Below are 21821 nucleotides of genomic sequence, written 5' to 3'. Positions count from 1 at the left end.
ATGCTGGACTCTATTTAGAGTTATCTGTCTGTTTCCTAATTACCTGTTGTGAAGCCAGTCATTTAGAAGGGAGGGAATATGGCTTAGTCTAAGGGTGGGCTAAGTATCTGGTACAGCTTGTCCATAGGCCCAACCCATGACCCAACTCAGAAGACACTGACAGATGCTAAGATGTGGAGCAGGTCATATGTTGTGAATTTTCTGGGACTATTCCTCTTACCTCCTATGTGTCTAGTTCCTGTAAGAACCTTTCTTGGACAACAGAGATAATAACACATCTCAGAATGTGTGTTTTCTTTGTAATCTGGGCAATCTGTGTATCTCTGGGTGCCATTATTTTATCAACTAAAATTTAAAAGCCAGCCACAGAGTTTAACATATATCAGCAGACATGTGATACAATATCTTTTCCCTTTGTTTTCCTTTTTCTAATTCCTTCTTGTATGTCTTGAATAACACCTGGAGTGGTCTCCTAATTCAGTTGGATTAATTTGTGTCTACTTTGCATGTTGAGGCTCAAGGTAATGTTTTGCACAAGTTTAATGCCCAATGGTTAAAAGAAAAACAAGTTGTAAAATAAAAAATAAAAATAAAAAGATAAGGAGAATCACACAACCATTTCAATGGATCAATATATTTTATTATAGAAAATATGAAAATAAATAAGATAAATATTTCCATATTGATGGTTGATGGGTATGTCTGTCTTACAAAAATCTCACAATTTTAGTTGACCAAACATAAGCTGTTACCAGATAGCTTGACAAGCACATCACCTCCAGATCCCCTGTGTTTCTTTTTCTTTAATTTCTTCCTTCTCTTCCTCCTCCTTTGGCCTGACATATAATTAAAATGATCAGTCAAGGTAGACACACCCGAATCACTTGTATCACCCATGGTCTAACCCAGCTACTGTCTTCCTTGGCAGCACAGCCCAGGAATGTCTGAGAACTTCTGCCTCTGTGATAAACATAGTTGACTAAATTCTTCTTCAGGGCTCAGTCAGTTTCACTCTTAAAATAATACCAGGCCAGCCACTCAGTCAGCCAATACCTGCAAATCCTTTGTCTGTAATTAAAGGGACTATCTTTTAAGTCATTAAGGCTAGGAGGACTGGTTGCTACTATGAAATCTGTTTCTCTTCTGACAGAAGACCATTCTGCAATTTCCTTTCTTCTGTTCCATTTGTCTCCTTGATTAGAACTTTTGTCAACCAATGGTATTAAAAAACATAAGACACAAGTAAATGAGAAAAAACAAACAAACAATGGACACTCTCACACACACACCAATCTTTACAAATCTATTTAAATACTACAACTACTTGCGTGTTTACATCTGTAGAATGAAATTAACTAAAATTCAAGTGGGAGTCTTAAAATATAAAATGATGGGCTTCTGTTTTCTATGCTAATTCTCTTAACTTGATGGTTCCTATGACTTTTTCTTAGCAATTGATATCACTATGCCAATTATAATGTAATTATTTTCTTTTATTATTAATTAATTCTTTAGTTCTCTTTCATTCCTTACATCAATGCAAGGATTTACGGTTAAACATCTAAAACCTAAACATCAAAACACTGTGTCTTTCCTCATATTAATGGAAACACCTCTACAGTTTTATCTACTAACTGTATTTATTTTCTGGGGAGTTAGTATGAGTTTTATCAACTTTCAGGAAGCTATATTGATTCCCAGTCTGCTAGATGTGTGTTGGTCATTATCAAGTCACTTTTCTGTAACTGTTAACATAATTTTAGCCTTTAATATAATAATATTAGCGATTTCTTGGTATGAGACTATTGTTTTAAGCTGTATCATAGTCAATCAGAATAAAATTTATTGTACTTCTGAATAGTAATGCCTCGTATATTTTGTAATTTGGTATATAAGGCAAAAGAGATATTCATTTTTGTTTTTAATTATTCTTACCAAGTTTGGAATCAACATTTTAAAATTTCATACATGGTGAGAATTCAGGCTATGTGGAAATCAACAAATCTCTTCTGCCAAATGGTATCTAAGCTAGAAAATAATTAATCAAACTTCTCTTCAGTGCTCTAAAATTATCTACAGTCTATGCCATTGTGCTGGCAACTGCTGAATTTTGGATAAGAATGGGAAGGGTTATTTTTTGGCTTAGCAATAGGGCATCTCTCTTCTTCACCGGTTACTAGTGAGGCTCTATGCCAGGTTAGCCCTAGCCATAGGCAGATGCAAAGCACTGTTAAGAGGGGTTTAGCTAACTGGGGATAACATGGAAATACAACACCCAGCCATGCTTTGGCAGATGTGATGATATCCACCAGGAGCAAGGATCATGTACTCAGGATTACAGTCCTGCTTTGGGATAGTGCCACAGGCTCCAAAGGTCTAGAGAAAGCCCAGACATTTCCCTCCAGTGACCCCTAAAGCTATGCACAAGATCTCAGAAGACAAAGCACTCAAGTGAAGATGAAATGTAATGCTGACCCCCTGCCCAAAAGCCCTATTTGAAGAAGGTAACAGTCTTTTTAGATAGAGGTACTTCACCATAAACTATGTCAACTCAGTGGCTGACAATTATACTCCAAAAGTATCCAAAAGTACTTTTTTATCCCCAAATCATAGGAGATAAAAAAATAGAAGCCAGGCTTGCAAATAACAAGTTACCTTTATTTTCTTAGAAGACATATCATTCACAACAAATCATGTGAAGGAAGAAAACTACTTAGAAAATGAAAAGACTTGCAAGTTTTCTGGGAAAAGAAATGTGTAACAGGAATGGCAGACCAAAACAAAACAACAAAAGAGAGAAATATTCTTGGAAAGACTGTGACCTAAAATGTATCATGAAAAGTCCTCTGGCCTATCTGTAACTCCTACACACACACACACACACACACACACACACACACACACACACACACACACACACACATGTCAGGGACAAGGGGAACAACAAACAAAGAATAAATAGATAGTCAACATATCTAAGGCAGCTAAAGTACTCTGACATTGACATGTGGTACACACACATACTAGTGCATGTGCTCATGCACACATGCACAAACACACACACACACACACACATGCAAACACACGCTCAAACACATGTGCATGTGTGCCCACCAGATCACATCATATCATATCACATTCCCAGACACATACAATTAGTAATAACTAAACAAGCATTCAAACAAGATCTAAGGCAGCTAAAGAAGTTGAGTCAGAGGTTTCAAGGAGGTACTGGAGAGATGGTTCAGTGGTTCTTTCTATTCTCAGTACCCACATAATGGTTTCCATATCTATAACTACATTTCCACGGTATTCAGTATCTTCTTTTGGCTTCTGTGAGTTTCAGGCATCCACACGCACAGAATTACATGCAGGCAAAACACCCATACACAGGCAATAAAATACCTTATCAGTGAAAGCTAATCAACGGCAAATCCAGGCACAGAAAACTCTTACAAGCATTAACAAAAAAAAAAATGGTCCTAATCCTCTATAGACACTCAGAGAAGAGAAGATCAGTTACCACCTTGTTCTACCATGTCAGCATCACTTTGAAACAATCTCCAGAGCTAGAAATTATAAGAACTGGAAGCTATTGACAAGTGTAAGCAAGGATCTGGAAGCCAAAAAAATTGTATGAAGTGTAATCCACAACCTTGGAAAGATAAAACAGTCTGCAGATAGAAACTAGATAGAAACTCAAAGTTCACTTTACAACAACAAATAATTCTATTAGTCCAGCATAGCATGTGGATAGACTAGAGGGCAAAACCATGTAAAAGGTGTTGAAAGGGGGTTAGTAAAATTCAGTAGCTGATATAATAACTGTGGGTTTATAAAGTTTCCCTGATGGACAACAAGTATGGAAAACAGCTGGCATCAAGTTTAGAGATCAGAGATTAGTTTGTCTTTAAAATTTATGAGAGAAAAGAGTAGTTTATTCTTAATGCTTTTAGACTTCTAGTCATTGTTAGACAAATTTATTTAAATAAATACACAGTTCTTGTAGAGGGAACAACATAATTGTAGAATTATAATATGATACATATGCATGTAAGTTAGTAAGTGCACACCAAAGAAAAAACATTACAGCTAGTAAATTTGTATAGAATTGTTTCAGTGTCCAGGCACAATTGTAAAAGCCAACTGTAGATCTATGCACTAAAAATGAATAATTCAAAAATCAGATTATGAATTTAAATCTTTAGAACATAAAATGCATAATTAAGTGTATGGCTCATATTATAAAACATTGCAAAGAGAAATCAAGGATTTAAACGCAGTCATGTATCATATGTTCAGGTACTATGAGGCTCTACAAGATTATAACAGAACTGAAAACCCCATTGTTTAGGAACTTCATAGTCATCCTATCATCACAACTCAATGTTATACTTACATGTTTGTAGTGATCCTGGTATAAACAAACTACAGCACAATTCGTCATATGAAACTGTACTGTATACAGTTGTGTGCACTTCACAATATGTGTTAGATAATTGCTGCTACTTTACATACTTAATATGCTTTACTTTTTATAATTATTTTAGGGGTACTTCTACTTGCAAAAACAATTTAGTTTAAAAGAGTGGCACAAGCCAGAGTCTTACTTGTATCTCTTGATTATGTCATTTTATTGATTTGATATAATCTTCTGTTGTTCTGCTCATAATGTTCCTGGGATCAGTAGGGCACATGTGTATGTGGTGTGTGTGTGTGTGTGTGTGTGTGTGTGTGTGTGTGTGCGTGCGTGCGTGTGTGCGTGTGTGTGTGCATGTGTACGTGCGTGTGTGTGTGTGTGTGTGTGTGTGCGCGCGCGTGATGCAGCTTAACATAGGTGAGTAGTAGACCATACTATGTAAGTTCGTGGGATAACATTCTGGTGTTTTTACAATGATAAAACCACCTAAACAATGTAATTCTCAATGCATGGTCCCATTTCTATGAAGTTTGAAGGTTAGATTGCCCATTCTCACTATATGGAAAAGTCAATATTTTCAAGATACCAATTTTTTAAAAAAGTCTACAAATTCAATGCATATCATGTCAATATATAGTATGGCTATTTTAGCATGGAAATTGTACAGTTTATCCTAGAAGTCATACGAAAGGCTTGGTTGGAGCCGTTAATAAATTCAAATTAAATTTTAAAATATATTGTCAAACAATGCAAGGCTAGTCAACATCAATAGAATGGAACTTTGAATCCATACCTTTATGATAAAATAATATGTTCAACATGTCAACTCATGGCTGGAATTATGGAATATACATAATTAAGAAATAGTACAGATTTGTCTCTCTTTTTTGACCCAATAGTCACTTTAATCCTAGATTTACCATAGCATCCCATAAATGTAGCCCTAGGAACCTAGTGAGTGAAAAAATAAATGTCTACCCACAGTCAGACATATGACACACATGGAAGCATTGCTTTTAATAGTTCAAAATGTCAGTCTTTCCAAGGCATAAATGTCCAGAAGTGAGATGACAATTAAAACATATGTATGGAATGAAGTAATATTAAATATTAGGAAGGAATGTGTGGCTGACAGTGTTACGCCATGAATGAATCTCAAAAATAATTTGCAAAGTTAAAGAAGTTAAAATTAAAAAATCATATTTATGATTTCATCTGTACAAAACATTAAAAAATAGAAAATTTTATCAGAAAGATGTTTTGCAGGATTCAAGCAGTAACATTATAATGGCCCTGGGGAATTACTGAGGTTGATAGAAATATTCCCAAACTGGCTTCTGATGACAGTTTTACAATCCTTTAGATTAATTTGGAAATCACTGCATTATATACTTCAGGGAATTTTATGGTACATAAATAATACCTAAATAAAGATATATATATATAATCATACATTATATTATTTTTGGAGTAACTTGTAAATTATTATGTCTCACAAAGTTTTCTAAAACTTGATAAAATTCAATTGTAAGACTGTTAGACTTAGTCATTGTAGGGAGGAACTATTCCAGATTAATATGTCAGGTAAACTAATGTTTCTTTATGTACTCACGTATTTATTGTGTTATTATTAGTATTGATATTTATGTAGTCATACATCCATTTTAGTTTTCATATTATTAGCACGAATTTTGTATAATTATTTTCAATTATAGCTCTATGTCTCTTATCATCCTTTTTAGCATTCATGCTAGAAATGCTCTCTATTGTCTATGTTTTCCATGGCACTCACACCTTACCTCTGCTTGTTCTTGTTTACTTTAACATTTTGTTTCTGGATATTATATCAAGTGTTATTTTTAAAAACCTGTAAATTAGCATACGAAATGATTTATTTTCAAACATATTGTCATTTTACTTTGTTCTTTTCCACCCTTTTCCTAAGAGTGCTTCTCCTGCATCTCCTAGGAAATTTTCTGCCTTTGTGTCAATGTATTATTATCATGCCTTTATGTAACATGTTTGCATTATAAATTATGCCTTTATCTCCCATGTGTATCATTGTCAACTTTTTAATACTTTCCTCTTCCATCCTTTCAGTTCTCTTAATTGTCTCCCACAACTGCTTTCTACTTTCATTACACACAGATGTACAGACTAAGACAAACATACAAACCCACACACATACACACAGAGACACACACACAGTCATCCACACTCAGATACACTACCCAGAGGTACATGTATACACAGAGACACATACAGACACATATGCACACACAGAAACAAAGATGCATGAAGACACACACAGTCACACATATACTCAAAAGGACACAGAGACATATGTGCACACACACAAACACAATACACATGCACATATACAGATAGACACACAGACATACAGAGATACAGACATACAAATGAACAGACACAAACAGCAGAAACACACAAATACATGTACATACAGACACCACACACATACATACACACACTCATACACACAGCACTTAACATAAAGTTGCCCAGTTGTGTTCTTGATTTCTGAAAATGTGATTATTTCATCCTTACAAGCTTAATAGAATTCTGTTGTGCCTATGTACCACATTTTCTTTACCCATTCAACTATTGATGAACTTTTAGGGTGATTCCATTTCTTAGCTATTGTGACTAGTACAATAAAAAACATGGCAGAGCCAGGCATTGGTGGTACATGCCTTCAATCCCAGCACTCTGGAGGCAGAGGCAGGCAGATCTCTGTGAGTTTGAGGCCAGCATGGTCTGCAGAGTGAGTTCCAGGACAGCCTCCAAAGCAATATAGAAAAACCATGTCTCAAAAAATCAAACCAAACCAAAACAAAACAAAGAAACAAAAAACATGGCTGTGCAAGTTTAGCTGGAGACTGTTGGGTATGTTCACAGGAGTAGTGATAGCTGATTCTATATAGTATTTTCTTATTAGTTTTTTTTGAGAAACCTACATGGTGATTTCCATAATGATTGTTTCAACTTACATTCCACCAGCAATGTAAAAATATTCCTCTAACTTCATTAGCATTTGTTGACAAATAAGCATTTATAAAATATATGATTGACAGTTTCAGGATTCTTACCTTAGGCATTTCAATTTGATAATATCAGTTAAACAATAATACTCTCTAATTCAAAGAAATAGAGTACTTCGTTTTATTTTCATAGAGTTATTATTATATTAGGTTTAAAATTTAATGACATTTGGTTAGGAAATACACCATATGACAATGGTCATTTAGGAATTTTGGCTTTTTGTGATTTAAGGTATAATTTACTTTGACAATTGCTTCAAGATTTATAAGATAGTAATGCTTGGTTTTGTTTCTGTTATATGGTTTTCTTCAAAAAATCTACAAGATTAATCATTTTTTCTTTCTTAATGAATAGTTCCTTAGTCTTTGCTAAAGCCTACCATTCTAGCTACTGGTTGAGCTATTGCTACTACATATTTTGAGTTATGTAGTTTGAGTTATGGGAAAAGAGGGCCTATGGTTACTATGAGTGTATGTTTATTATGGTTACACATCCTTGTCTCCTTATTCTGTTTTATACAATGGTCTTATTTATCATTAATAATGCACTCAGACTGTAGTGTACTCTATAAGTGTTAGGGTTGTTGCATCTACTCTCTGCCTATTCCTTTTCTCTTGAATATTTTTCTTACTTTAATTTTAAATATTTGTATACTCATTCATGTTTATATATTTATATCTCTCTTTTATTTATCTAATTTTTCAAAAGGAACACAACATTTATTTATATGTTTGATTTTTATAATTTATCTAATGAAGTAGCCTACCAGAAAACAACCTTTGTATAATTTTATTTTTTATTGACTTATGCTTTGTGTTTATATAATACATTCTGGTTGCTGTCATCTCCTCCCACCCATTACTCTCTCATTCAGGTTTACCTCCCCTCCCTCACAATCCTAATATTTGTATTTTTGTAACCCAGTGAGCTTAACCACAGTAAACCTTTGAATTTTAAATTTTCCCCATGATCATCAAAATATGTGATTTGATACTACTTTTGGATGACTCAAACACTATATATTTTTACTTTGTGGGTTTAATTAATTCACCTTCTTTCTTACTTCTGTTATAGTACAACTTGTTTCTGTCATTTTTCATAATTGTTATTTATGCTTTCTTAAACTATTTTCAAGTTAGTTTATTATTTTCTACTTCCCACTGATGGTCATTAAATGTAACATACTCACTTATACTGTAATTATGATTGTCCCAAATCTAAAATCCATATGTTCAAATATTTATAATTTAGCTTATATCTGTCTCTGATTGCTGATGTCTGTCTTCTTTCATAATGTGAACTTATTTCTCACCTTATATTCTGAAAACATGCTATGCCTCCACAGTTTTTGATGAACTCGCTTTTAGCACTCTGCTGATACAGCTGCTTGTATCTTTCAAGTATTCACAGTATCTATGAATTTTCTTTACTTATTAATGCATTTGCACTTCTATTCCTCCCATTTTGTGAAACTATTATTCTTTGTTTTCCTTTGGCTTCTGTGTTTTAAAGTCTCCAGTGCTATTGCTTTTTAGAAGATTCCCTTGACCTGAACTTCTAGTTCAAAATTCGTTGTCTGTTTGCACCTATACCACATGTCTTCTTTACATTGTTTTATTTGTTACCATTTAAATAGTTTCTAAGCATGAACACTCTATTATATATTGCTGTTTACATATGAATTCTATCGTCCTGTATCATACATAAAGCATCTTCTACTTTTCTGTAGAAATCTTACACTTTTGGCGAATTATTTCTGTTCATCCTGACAAAATTTCCATTTCAACAGATTCACAGTTTTCAGTGGATAGTCTTTTTTTGATGTTGCTTTATTTCTGAGACATGCACATATTTTAAGCATTAAATGTCATAGCAGCTCTAGCTTTCTTCCTCCTAAAACAAGCTAACAACCTCCAAAGTCAAGCTTTTGGTGAGTGGATTGCTAGGACAAAGAGTAAGCAAGAGCTGAAAGTTCTGGAACCTGGCCCGGTTTGCTGCCTCTCTTCCTGGTCAGGATCCATCTGTGAGAGGTCAGTAATTATCAGCATTAGGAGGAGGTGTTTTCTGTAGGTTGTGACTCACCAACCTTGGAGTCAGGAGGGCGAGGAGGTGGAGTAATGAATGTCTGCACCTGTTCTGTCATCTCCCAGCTGGCCTTTTGATTCACCCTGTCATCCCCCAGCCAACACCTGTGTCCTAGTACGCTGCCCTTGGTGTTTCTGGTGAAGGGCAATGGCCACAACTGTTCCAGCCACTGTGATCCACAATTTCCTATGGATGCTTCTACACCAAAAGTGGCATTTCAGGGAACATCGGCGGCTCACCTGCCTTTTCTCTCTGTTACAACCACACTTTCTTCTGCTGCTCACACAGCACGACCCCACTACCACAAAGCCTTGCCCTTTCCTCCACTTCCCTCAACTCGTTGAGGGTTGGCTCCTTCTCACTAATGTCATTTCAGTGCAAAAATAACCTGTTTAGAAAGATGTTTCTGGCACATTGACATTTTAGTGAAGTGTATTATATCTGTGTTACAGTCTTTGGTTTGTTTTTTTTTTGTGGCACTTATCATGATCTAAAACTGTTGTTTACATTGTTGTGATCTTCCTGTTAGCATATTAAGCCCCTTAGAAGAGTATTCTAGTTCTGTTTATTATGCAAAGTCTTAGAAATATGCAATGAATTTTCTAGAATAAGTGAGAAAATAAATGAATTAAATAATATATGTATATAATTTTATTTCCATTCTGTAACATCTTCTGAAACACATGGTCCAGATAGTAGGACCACGCTGTAGTTTCCCTTACAACTCTAATCTTTTTCCCTCTAGAATTCTCCAACTGATCCTCTAACTGATAAGTTCACTATAATTGCATACATTCTATTGTTTATGTTTGCTGTATATTAAATCATCACTGGCACACATCTCATGTTCCATATATTCTATCAAAATATTTTCAGGCACTAAAATTTGATTTTCAATGTGATATTAACAGTTAAATGGATTAGGCTTTAGATGGAAGTTAAACTCAAATTAAACTACATGGTTTTTTTTTGGATTAGGTTATGTCACAATAATTATTTCCAAATCATGTTTCATAATTTTTTCTTTGATCCATACCATGGATACAGAATGTGGGCTGGGTGTGAATTCCCATTTTTCACATGAAGAAAGTGAGGTTCAAAGAGTTAAAGTGAGTGGGTAGCAGGTCAGAAGCTGGAACACTTGTCTTCAGTTACTGCCAGGCACAGTTGTTTTCTCACTATACAGGTTTGTCCTCAAGCATATGTCAAGCTATTACAGCAGTGACCTGGAGATTTCTGTCATCACCCTTGACGGATATTTAGTTCACGTTCCCTGGTTGTGAGTAGACAAAGCATTTTAAATAACAACAAGATCACAAACCATTCTTTTGTGTTCGGATTGTTCTAATTACTTGCCTACATTAAAAACTTGAATATCTTTGTAGCATCAACAGTTGAGGAAATTATACCCATGTTGTAAATGAGGATTCTTCAATATAGATTGGCTAAATTACCTGCTCAAATCACGCAGTGACGAAGCAGTGAAATTGGGAAGCTGGAAGGTTGGCTTAAGCGCCATTCTAATGTATCATAATAGGGCATTTTCTTTAGCTTGTAATTTACAGAGGGCTTCCACGTCCATTATCTTCTGGGGCTCATTAACACTCTGTGGAGGCTATAGACAGAATTTGGCTGAGACACAGTGTGCTCAGTTTCATTAATGAGGGCTTGGCCTATTGCACCCAGATAGCAGGTGGCTAAAACCATACCCAAATCTTTTCTTTTCAGATCTAATCCTATCTCTGCCTTCAGACCACATTTCATTGTCCATGTTTTTATTAGCTTGCCCATCTCTACATTTATATTTTTCTGCAGTGAGTTATAGTCTGGGTTTAAGATACTATAACCTATTTATGTATCTAAGGAGTATCCTGACTTTTTGACATACTTTGACTATGTCTCTTGCAGTTGAATTGCGAGGATTTCAAGCAAGGAAGAAAAGATGGGGGTTTTGTCTGTAGCTCTGATGCTTCTGCAGTCTGTGGCACAGATGGGAAAACATACCGCAGCAGATGTGAGCTGTGTGCTGAAAATGAGTGAGTATTCTCTGAAGTAAACATGATGTCTGTGCAGTTATGTGTCATGTTTTCCCTGTAGTAGTTATACTTCATTTGCTATAGATTAATCTCCAACAAACTGGGTATACTTCTTCATTTGTGTCTTACAAAGCATTGCTGAGTGCAATTGTTTTGACAATTACCACAGTCTCTGTGATGTACACAGGACATGCAAATACAAATGCATATGTATACGTATAAATAGATGATACACACACACACAAACATATATATATATATACTCTCATCTATCAACCTGTTAATCTCTGATTATATTTTTTATGTATAGAGTGTCATCACCAAATAACATTCAAGTGACCAAGAAATTGAAATGTCATATAGCATGTAATTGGATGTTTGAATATTGAACTTCTTTGCCAAACAGATATCATATCTCACTGGCCTACATCATACTCTGTGTTCTCCCTCCATCGTCAATGCTCCTTATTGTTATTAATTTTCTTTTACCAACAAGATGTGCACCTGCCTTTCAGCCTTTGTTTGTGACCCCAAACTGGAATGAACTGCTCTTTTGTTTCTGAAAACACAGTAACGTTCAAGAAGGCTAGTAGGGTAATAGCTCTCTTTGAGTTTCTTAATGCTTTGTTCCTTCTTTTATAATAAGGCTCTCACCAAAAAACTGCAGTTAGCCTTTCTAATCCATGATTGCATTTGCAGACTGCTCTCAGCAGTCACCAAGAGAGAATATAAAGAAATATAAAACCCAGGGTCAGTGAAGTGGCCACCAAGGATGACAACCTGAATTCCATCCCTAGAGCAAACTCTAGTAGGCTGTACTCTTGACTCTGCTTACATTCTGTACCAGGAACATCCACACCTCAGTTGTCACACTAAATAGTAAATAAATAAAGCAACAAATGAAGAATGCAACACAGTTTTAAAATAGAAAAGCTAAACAGGCAAATAAAGGGCATTCTGTATTTTCTAAGGCATACATTTTATAAGAGTACTTCAAACACACTGAACATTTAACTCTTTCTATATCATAAGTGAGAGTTCCTAGAGTAAATTTTTAAATCTCTGATTCATGTGATACTTTCTCCAAGCAAACAATGACTCACTAATGTTTCTTGTTCTTGTCTCCAAAAGCCTTCACACAATATTCCCAGTTACTTTTAATATTTTCTATCAGACTACATATCTTTAAAATCTGTTGTCCTTTTACCCTTTCATTTAAGTTTTTTTCTGAGATTTGTGTTTTTATTGCTATACACAGAATCTGAATTACAAGCTTCTTCCATAGAAGTAGGCATTATTTTACATTTAGCTTCTGTTTTTTTTATATTCTTTAAGGTGCTACCAGTTTGAGCAAAGTTAATAATAAGACTTTATGTACTTTTCATAAAAAATAAAATATAATAAGGTAGCATAAGAGTCCTATAATAAAAAACAGACAAATTAAGATTGAACTTCTTGTAAAAATTAACAACAGCAACCACAAACAAAAAAGTTCTTAGCGAAGTACCAACCATCTACTGTACACCTGAAATTAAGCCCTCCAACATGACTCCATTTCTTTGTTATTTTTAAAGTTATAAATGGGAGTTTTCACAATGCAAGCTAAGTAAAGAATAAAATGTAACAGTGTTTCCAGATACAAAAGCCATTAGACTATAATGATAAGGTGGACAGGATGGGCAATTCTATCATATTAATTTCTGTGTCAACAAACATTTTCATTCCAGGAAAAGCAAGAAGCAAGTGGACATTAGAAGTGAAGGGGAGTGTGACGGCAGCAGTTTCGAGAAGGTAAGGACATGTGCTAGTCTGGGGAAGCACCGGCTTCAGTGTGAAGCCATGCTCCTCAGCCTTCTTACCACTGCGACCCTTTAATACAGTTCCCCATGTTGTGGTGACCCCAACTGTACAGTTATTTTATTGCTATTTCATAACTGTAAATTTGCTACTAATATGCCTTGTAAAGTAAAATGTCTGATAGGCAGGATATCTGATATGTGAGATCCCTGTGGGTGTCACAACCTCTGGGTTGAGAACCACTGAGTAAAGACAAAAGCCACTTTGCTTCTTTTTAGGTTGGGATGCTTTGGAGGAGTGATTCTTGCTTGACTGAAATTCTGCATACTTCCTGTTGACATGGAGAAAAAAAAACAGTTGACTTCTTAAAACCACATTAGTTTACTTTGGTAGTAGGACAGATTAGCTCTATTTCTGCTATTTAAAAAAAAGATGAAAAAAGAAAGGAAGGGTGAAAGAATGAGGAAGGTAGGAAGGAAGGAAGGAAGGAAGGAAGGAAGGAAGGAAGGAAGGAAGGAAGGAAGGAAGGAAGGAAAGAAGGAAAGAAGGAAGGAAACTAGAGACATCATCTGAGAAGTGCATGGGCACTAGGTGGCAATCACTGTATCACAGCTGAAACCTCACTATCAGAAATCTTGAATTAATCATTTAAGGAAATGAGATTTAGACTAAGTAGCTATTTTCTAGCTAAGAGTCCATGAGCTTTTGATGTTAGGGGGAGGTTGGAAAGTGCCAAACATGCCACACTTAAGTTTCTAGTTGAACACCTACCCTTATTTTTATTGTTTTATACGTTCATACTGAAGTTCCCAGTCTTCCATCAAGGCTTTTGGTTTACGCTACTTTAAGGGTCTTTGTCTACATCATCTAGGACATTGGGACCAGTTTGAGACCAAACACAGTGGTCTACTTCAGTTCTAGCATAATTGTGACTGTCTTTCAAATAAGTGAATGAGAAAGTGAATGGTTCTGTGCTTAAACCTGAGTTACACAGATTCCAAAGCTGTCTTCATGTGACTAGTGTTTTCTGAGTGTGGTAATAAAGCACCCAGTCACACCTCTATGTGCCATCTCCTTTACATCTCCTTTAGGATCTGTGCAGTGATTTCCGGGCCTACGTGCAAGACGGAAGACTCGGATGTACAAGGGAAAGTGATCCTGTCCGTGGACCCGATGGAAGGACCCATGGCAATAGGTGTGCCATGTGTGCTGAGCTCTTGTAAGTAGCATCTCCAGATGGACTCATGAGGAGGCCCTTATTTCCTGCCCTGAGAGCCCTAGAGTGATAGGGTCATCCTCATGATGCACACGACCCTTTGCCTTTATTATGCAAGATAGTTCTAGCTACAAGATGGACTTCTTGCTTCATTCATTTTGCTACAATATTTCTAAAAGAAAAATTTGAAACTTCATTTTAAAACGTATGATGCCTTAAAAAACACACAGTGTTTTATAATATAATACATTAAGACTTGGGGGGCAATGCTGGAGCAAATAAAGAGGGAGAATTGGTTAATGCATACTTTGTTTAGGTGCTGTAATGATATCCAATGTCTTATACACTGATTTAACAATGGTAGGACTCCCCGGGGAGAGTGAGGCCTTCCATGGGGAGATCATGGAGGAGGGAGGGGATCGGTGGGGGGCATGTGAGGATGGGAGGAAGAGGGGAAAAGTTAATAAAATGAAAAATAAAAAAATAAAATAGTTACACTGACTCGGGAGCACTTAAGCATTGGATAATCAAAATTGGTCATTTCACATGCAGGATTTCTTTGGGCTCATGCCTCAGGGTGACACCTAATTTTCAATAGTATTATAAAGTAATAACAATAATGGTGAGATTTAGTGAAGATGATATGGCATCTGGACTCATTCTTGGTGTAGAAGGTGAGGGTTATCTAAAAGTAGAGCTATTGGCTTCACCTTTATCCAGGTGTCCATCATGACACTTTCTTACCTAGGAGGCATGAGTCCTCAGTGCTTAAACTGCCACAAATCCTGTAGCTTTTGGGGTTCATTTGTTCATCCATGTATGTCCTAATAGAAAAGGAGAGCCTGACTTTTCTAGACTAATTTCCTGCAAGATGAGCCTGGGAGAGTAGAGTGAGACTATAAGCGGGTCATAGATGAGCTTCAAAAGCTCACTTCAAATGTAGCTTTTAGAAATAACCCTGCTTTGACATGAAGGCAAACCAATATCGGCTTTAAAATATGGCCCAGAAGGGTGTGGTGTGGCAATACCGGAAAGGCTCAGTTTGGTTTCACTCTGGTCATAGCATTGTTTCAAGGCGCTTGGTTCTGCATGTTAGAGGGAATTTTCCTGGCAATCTTCTCTTTGTCACTCAAGGTGGCACACCCATCTGGCTCTACAGAACAAAGCTCCTAATTGACTGGCAGTGAGTCAGCTTCACACCCGTCCTTATCTTTGGCAATTTCTTGCTTGCCAGCATCCAAGACAGGGAAGTGTTTGCCTCCTGTGAGTGGATCAGTTTCAACAGGTTATGGTAAAGGATGTGGAAGTGTTCGGTGCTTGGAACAGGGTGGACACTGAAGAGATGACCGAACCATAAGCGGATTCTGTTCCCTTGACAGCTTAAAAGAAGCTCAGGAAAATGCTACCCGTGACAGAGAAAGCAGAGTTCGGAGAGACGCGGAGAAGGTGAATGGTTCAGTGCTACAGTGTAGCGTGTGGGCCACACTCATGGTCAAAATCGCGCTTGCACCTTTGAAGGAACACAATAACGTCTTTGTCTCATGCTACTGCATGCACCCCATATTAATTAAGATCCCTCAAATATACCATTCTTAGTCTAGTTGTCAGCAGGCTCTTCTGAAGCCAGCTTCTCTCATATCATTCCTACCCTTTATTTTCTTCCCCTCACAAAAGAAAGAGAAAAAGAAATTTTACACACAAAATTCTGTTGATTCCCTTTCCTTTTATTAATTTTTATTCTGGTTAGCATACAAAAATATTGGTTGCCTCTTCATACACATATACCAGTACACTTTGTGTTTGGTTATTCTGTCTGTTTCTAACAGCTCTCCCCTCTCTCTCATAGTGCAAACATTTTGTTTTGAATACATTTTTAAAATGTGTGGCATAGTATAAATTGGATAGGAAAATTTATATAGTTAAACCTCTTAGGTAGTGTATTCTCTTAAGCAGTGTATTTAACAGTGCTTTACTCTGAAATTCTGTTGAAAGAAATGGAGTTATTCACTTTTAAATGAGACCATTTTTTTCAATAAGACCCTTCTTGATAATTTTATTCTGCTTAAATAAAGCCCTCAAATATTGAGTTGGTAGCTTAAAAATACTCTTAAAATTAAATTTTATTGATGTTATACATTCAGCCTTGGCTTCTTAAATCACCAGGGTTATTAAACACCTATTTCAAATGGGAAGGATAGCAGTGAGTTAGCTAATTGGCTGGCCTTTTGCTAGAAAGAGGAGACACCTGGATTTTGGTAGCCATTCTGCCATGCTGTGGGTATTCAGAGACAAGTCCCTCCTCTGTGAGCCTCAATCTTCTTGTCAAAAAATAAGGACATTGGATAAAAAAAACCTCAATCTTACTTTCTGGTTGTGTTGTGTTTTTACCTCCAATACCTGGAATCTTCCATGGACCACTAGCCAAAGATGGAATACAATGCCTTTTGTGGACTTTGTGCATTTCAGCCTGGAGCTCTGGGCTAGGTTGTCATGTTTCCCATCTATTGTATGTAAACAGGGCTGTTTTCCAGCAAGCCCCAAGCATCCTAGCCTCTTCCTCTTGGTGGCCAGAGTCATTAGGCACCACTGGGCTGAGCAGGACTATTTTTCAGTGATGGCTCAATGTGTGCCCTGTAATTAACCTGTCAGTGGGTTGCTCACAAAGTGCTTCTTTAGAATCTTCTTGGATGAATCATAAGTTATAAACTGAAATTATCATTGTTGCTGTTATGGAAATCATGGGGCATTGATTTTATGATCATGTTATGATTATCAGGTGGCTGCTTTTTCCAAGTCTGTTACCCAGAAAGTGTAGCAATGCACATCTCTCCTTTCAAAATAAGTATCTTATTGAGTGCAGAAAGGATTCTTTTTAAACAGCATCTTCAGAAAAAAATTTGAACTTCAAATATCAATCAAAATACTTAGCTAGAAAAATCTCACTGTATGGGTGGCATCATGGAAGTTCCAAAGATACAATGACTTTGTGAGAGTCACCCCCTGAGTTAGATGCACAGTACAGTCAGTCTCCAATGTCTCTTTACTCTTGCACTCTGCCTGCTGCTTACACTGTCTTGGATGAGGTAGAAAAATTAAGGTGACACATTAGTTATTGTTTTTATAGATTAGGCTACAGCAAAACAAGGTATTCTAGTTCATATAGATGTCCTCATGCTTAGTAGTGTGTGCATTCGTGTGTGTGTGTGTGTGTGTGTGTGTGTGTGTGTGTGTGTGTGTGTGTGATCATTCTTTACCAAATAGAATTCTGGAGGTCCAGAATCAAGAAGCCTAGCAATGAATCTGTCTTACACTTTTGAATCATTTATTTTTTGGAATTTCTAGGTGAGTAGAGTTCACATAGGTCATGGCAAAGGGAGTTACATTCACTCTTTCTGAGTGAATTTATCATCTACAGAGTCAGAAATGATCACAGTCAAAGGAAGCAACATACACATTATGGCAAGATACCAACTTGCTCATGTCTCTTTGCAAATGACGTTAAATTGCTCTTGATTTTCAAGTCACATTAAAACAACTATTTTCATATTTCAATATTTTCATTCTGTTGGGCTTGTGTGAGAATATCATGAAAGACTTTTTACTTCCTTGAATATTTGAAGAAATAAGAACTGCTTTTAGTTTTAGGAAACAGTTGCTCAGCCTTGCTGTTTCCACAGCTCTTTTACTTTAATATACCACACAGATGTTATGGGTGCCAGTTAACTCGACAAAAATAGTTCACTTTTAGATAATTCTCATTAGATAGTTCTTGTGTTTATCAGCATTCCCAGATTTGTCATTCTTGACTATAAATCTGTTACTTAAAATGCCAAGATTAAATAATAAACGTGACAAATAAAATTGATTGTTTTCTTCCCCCACCCCAAAGGAACTTTGTAAGGAATTTGAAAATCAAGTGAGAAGTGGAAGACTCTTTTGTACCCGAGAAAGTGACCCAATCCGTGGCCCTGATGGCAAGATGCATGGGAACAAGTGTGCTCTGTGTGCTGATATATTGTGAGTACCCCAGCCCCTCCTCAGTTCACTGAGAAGGTGGAGAAGCTGACTGATGGATGAGTGAAAGCAATTGTGAGTTTGGGTTTTTGCCATGGTGATGTATTTGAACAGATTTATATCTTACTGAGTACAAACTAATTCCATTTTCCAGTTGGAAGGCAGGTTTACAACACCCACTGTAACACTCATGAGTCCTGTGCCTTTGTGACGGTTTTAGTGACCTAGTCTTAGAATGCAGAAAGACTTTACATTCAGTAAATAACTCAATGTGTCAGGGTGGATAGGACACTTTCAAAAATTCTCTACATTTATGGTACATCATATGAAACTATAAGTCACAGACAAAGGTCAAATCCACAACACAGATCATACAGGCCTTGTTACACCTTCAGATCTATGAGTTTGAACTCATGGTTTGTTGTTTGCTTGATGTTTTTGAGAGAAGTCTGTAGCTCAGATTAGACTGGAACTCATATCTATCTCAGATGACTCTCAAACTGGTGACAAGCCTCTGACCTTAGCCTCCAAATGCTGTATTACTAGTGTGAGCAATCACATGGACCTGAGTTCCATGAACTCTTTCTTCCATGTCATCTTAATGAAGCCTCTCTGTATCTGGGACAGTTAAAGTCCCCTCATCTTGTAAATTCTGTGTTAAGACTGTATTCCTTGGATAAAGCCTCCCACTTCCTAGTTGAAAATCAGTTTTTATAATAATCCTTAGTTATGGTCTTTCATAACCAACATTACAACCAGCAATTATATAATTATCTCTATTATCATTAGTTGACTATTACTGTTCTTTCCAAGGCTATAAGTTCTAAGAGAACAATGGATAGGTTTGTGTTGTTTTCTAGTGTTTTTCCAGTGCATTGTTGTCCCCCAAAGTAGGTACTGAATGGTGAGTGTACATGAAATGAAGACTCTGCTTTCCATAAACTTAAAGCTACAAGTGAAGCAACACATGGATCTGTATACACACAGATTTCAAAACAGAATGAAACCCATTCAGTAAAATAAAATAGATTTTAAAGGATATAAAGCTTATCTCTATTTAGAACCTGGAATATCTCCTTTAAAACACATAACTTAAAAACAGACATTGTGTGTCCATAACACAAAGAGGGATGCTCTCTCAGCCTGGACTCTTAGGGCAATGCCTGGACCCTGCCCTGAGTGAAATGACAGACTCTGGATATCCCCTATGTGGAAGGAAGTTGGGATAGGGTGGGAGGCTGGGGAAGATGGGGGGTGGATGAGGTAGGGGGGAGGGAGAGGGAACTGGGATTGACATGTAAAACAAGCTATTTAAAATTAAAATAAAAAATATTTCAACCAAAAAAATGGGGAGAGTTAAAAGAAAGACAGAAAATTATTGTGCGCATAAGTGTGTACTTGTGTGCATGTATGTGTGTATAGCATGCAAAACGAAAGGGATTTTTGAAGATATGGGATACCCTATCATCAGGAAAACTCAGATGCTCAATGTGTACAAGTGAATATTGTGCAACAAAATGATTTGAAACGCTATCTCTTCATTTATTTTTTTCTCCAGCATGAGACAATTTTCAGAGGAAAAAAGTAAAGCAGAGAAAAAACAGAGAGATGCTGAAGAAAAGGCTAAAGCTAAAATGGAAATTGAGGTGAGGATTAGTGATCCAAGCTGGCTGTGATTTCCATGTGTCAGGATGTGTGCAGGCATGGCACTGAAGAATGCATTGTCAATATTAGTTAATATTATCCCCAATCCTGAAATTTTTATTAGTTATTGTTCTACACTTAGAACAGAATTACAATGCTAAAAATTCTACACCTATTTGAAGGAAAATACTCATATTAGTATTCCACATTCTTAAATGTATGTGTGCTAGATAATTTTGTATCAACTTGACACAACTTAAAGGCATTTGGGAAAAGGAACCTCAGATGAGAAAATGTCATCACTAAAATGGCTGTGGACAAGTCTACAGAGCCTTTTCTTGATTGATGTGGGAGGATAGCTCTCTGTAAATGGTGCTACTCTTAGGCTGGTGGTCCTGGGAAGTTATGAGGAAGTCATGAGATGCTACCTAGTAAGCAGTATTCCTCCAAGGCTTTGCTTCAATTCCTGCTTCAGGTTCCTGCCTTGAATTCCTGCCCTGACTTACCTCAATAGTGGCATGCGACCTGCGAGTTGTAAATGGAAATAAATCCTTTCTTTCCCAATTGTTTTTGATCATGCTGTTATTACAGTAATAGAAAACCTCAATAAGACTCTAGAAATCCTATTTGATCCAATTCTCATAATTCTTTGGTTTTCTTGATGCATAGATTATAGTTCTACAATGCAACCCACTGCATTAAGGTGCCTTACATCTCTGTGTAACTAAATGCTTAGCCCTCATTTTCACCTTCCAGTTTGCTCTTAAATCTAGATTACCAAATCCTTCTAATATTACCATTTAAATGCGTTGAACTATTCTTTAATTTTTCATTTGTGATCTCTTCTTATCTCCCTTCTCTTTTTCCTCGTTCCCTTTAAATAATTTAATTAATTCCTTTAAGTTTTATCTCTATTCACTCAAATCCTCCACAGACCTGGTTGTCAACACTTTTAAAACAAAGACTTGATTCTGTTATGCTTTAACTATCATGGTCTCATTTCATAAAAATAAAGTCTAAATTCACACAATGTTTGCATATTGTAGCTGGCTTTTAGGGTCACCTTTTTAATCTCTTTCAAAACCTTCTTATCATTACCCAACTAATTCTTGAATTGCCATAATAATTGAAATGTCAAATTGTCTCAAGAAAATATGTTAGTCATTGCCTCTACAACCAAGACATTGATAATTCCTTTTGGAAAAAATATTTACCATATGATTTTTCCTGAATATATCCTCAAAATAGAGCTCAATGGAAAGCTCTTGGAACTTTTTTTGAGTCATTCTTTCCTTTATATTATAATATACATAATTCAGACCCAGCCATATCCCTTAAGTTTTTTATGGTAATTACTTATTCTCCCCACTTGTCTAGGAAAGGAAACTAAAGCATATTCATATTTGTAACTATTAATACACTAGTTGAATATGTGGCTGCATATGAACATCACAAGGATAGAATTATAACCTTTTCAGTGTCCTAAATCTTTAAAGTATTGATATTCCCCTTTCATTCCTCATGCCCAGTTTTATTTATAAGCAAT

The 21821-nt window shown here is 36.2% G+C and overlaps 1 protein-coding gene across 2 annotated transcripts in view; it reads left to right on the top strand.

Moving 5' to 3' along the window:
• The window catches only part of Spink5 (serine peptidase inhibitor Kazal type 5), a 63427-nt gene that overhangs the window by 7425 nt on the left and 34181 nt on the right, over positions 1-21821 (top strand). For both annotated transcript variants that reach the window (XM_040741858.1, XM_040741856.1), the window contains exons 5-10: positions 11477-11604; positions 13332-13395; positions 14493-14620; positions 15997-16063; positions 18507-18634; positions 20190-20277. In XM_040741858.1, the coding sequence (XP_040597792.1) occupies positions 11477-11604; positions 13332-13395; positions 14493-14620; positions 15997-16063; positions 18507-18634; positions 20190-20277 (603 nt within the window). The remainder of the gene's footprint in view (positions 1-11476; positions 11605-13331; positions 13396-14492; positions 14621-15996; positions 16064-18506; positions 18635-20189; positions 20278-21821) is intronic.

Source organism: Mesocricetus auratus, unplaced genomic scaffold (assembly GCF_017639785.1).
Source record: "Mesocricetus auratus isolate SY011 unplaced genomic scaffold, BCM_Maur_2.0 Super-Scaffold_6730, whole genome shotgun sequence".
NCBI classification, from domain to species: Eukaryota; Metazoa; Chordata; class Mammalia; order Rodentia; family Cricetidae; genus Mesocricetus; species Mesocricetus auratus.
The sequence above is the reverse complement of the archived record's forward strand: the minus strand, read 5'-3'. Positions and strand labels throughout refer to the sequence as shown.